Below are 1,322 nucleotides of genomic sequence, written 5' to 3' on the forward strand. Positions count from 1 at the left end.
ATCGGAAAACTAGAACATCACCAATGCAAGTCAATTACTAAAGATGGGTATAGGTGATTCGAAACAACATAGACTGTCTCTATCCACACATAAAAATAAGGAACGACAACTGCCTAGTATAATTGGTGAAGTTGTGTTAAATGTATGCTCACCAAAAGGTATCGAGTATCAGACCCCCTCCCCTTTCCCCCACCCTTTCTATAAAGTAGGTACGTACCAATAATAAAATAATATTAAAAGTAAAACATCCTAACTGAAAATTCAATGAACTTTCCCACTTTTATTCCAACATTACAATATAGATTCTCACTACTTTTTATTTTGCATTGTTCAACCTTTATTTGTAAAAGCTTAGAAGAGAGAATGAAAATAGAAACTCTAAATGAACCCACATCACCCAAAACATCACAAATTAAACCCTTCAATTAGTGGACCAACCACCTGATCCGGTTTATTGAAAATGGACCAATACAAAGGAAGGGAGGGAGGGAGGGAGGGAGGGAGGGAGGGAGGGAGAGAGGGTGGGTTGGTCTGCAACATTAAACATTACATGATGATGCATGAATTTGGGTCTTCTTCAATGAAGAGACCGCAGTGGCTCCCGTAACTCGATCTTCCATATCTCCTAGAGCACTGCAATTGCGATCCTCCACAGCCACAATGGCACGGTTGTGGTGGTCTTCCCCAGCCATTATAGCACGTCGACTGTGATCCTCCACAGCCACAATAGCACGGTTGTGGTGGTCTTCCCCAACCATTGTAACACGTCGACTGTGATCCTCCACAGCCACAATAGCACGGCTGTGGTCTCCTTCCCCAGCCATCATAGCACGTAGATCGCGATCCTCCACAGCCACAATCGCACGGCTGTGGCCTTCCATAACCTTCATGACATGGTCCCCCTCCATATCCCTCATAACATGGTCCACAACAAACCCCTATTGGTTGGGGCGGTGGGCAGACCGGTTCAGGAGTTGGTTTTGGTTTTGGTTTTGGTTTTGGTTTTGGTTCTGGGGGAGGAGGCGGAGGCTCGGGTTCAGCTGGAGGAGGAGGCGGCGGAGGAACCACAACAACAACCACGGTGGAACAAGGAGGCGGCGGAGGCGGAGGCGGAGGCGGAGGCTTAGGCTCGTCGGGACGAGGCGGCGCTGGAGGCTTTTTGTCGACGATCTTGATGCATTTAATGGCATTTCCAGCTTTGCAGCGGAGCTTTTTAGCGAGCTTCCTGGGACAGAAGGGGCCACTGATGGTGACGGTGTTGTTTTTCTCATCATATATCTCCTCCTGTATTTGATATCTCTCTTCGTTGAAAGAAAAAAAAA

At 47.0% G+C, this 1,322-nt stretch overlaps 1 protein-coding gene across 1 annotated transcript; it reads right to left on the minus strand.

Annotated features, from left to right (window-relative positions):
• Positions 1-254: 254 nt before the first annotated feature.
• LOC122065409 (chitin-binding lectin 1-like) lies at positions 255-1,317 on the minus strand (the record flags this gene model as incomplete). The annotated part of the gene is made up of 1 exon (XM_042629229.1): positions 255-1,317. A coding segment is annotated over one exon (771 nt), but the record flags the coding sequence as incomplete, so codon positions are not given.
• Positions 1,318-1,322: the final 5 nt, after the last annotated feature.

This window comes from Macadamia integrifolia, unplaced genomic scaffold, assembly GCF_013358625.1.
Source record: "Macadamia integrifolia cultivar HAES 741 unplaced genomic scaffold, SCU_Mint_v3 scaffold1998, whole genome shotgun sequence".
In the NCBI taxonomy this organism is placed as follows: domain Eukaryota; kingdom Viridiplantae; phylum Streptophyta; class Magnoliopsida; order Proteales; family Proteaceae; genus Macadamia; species Macadamia integrifolia.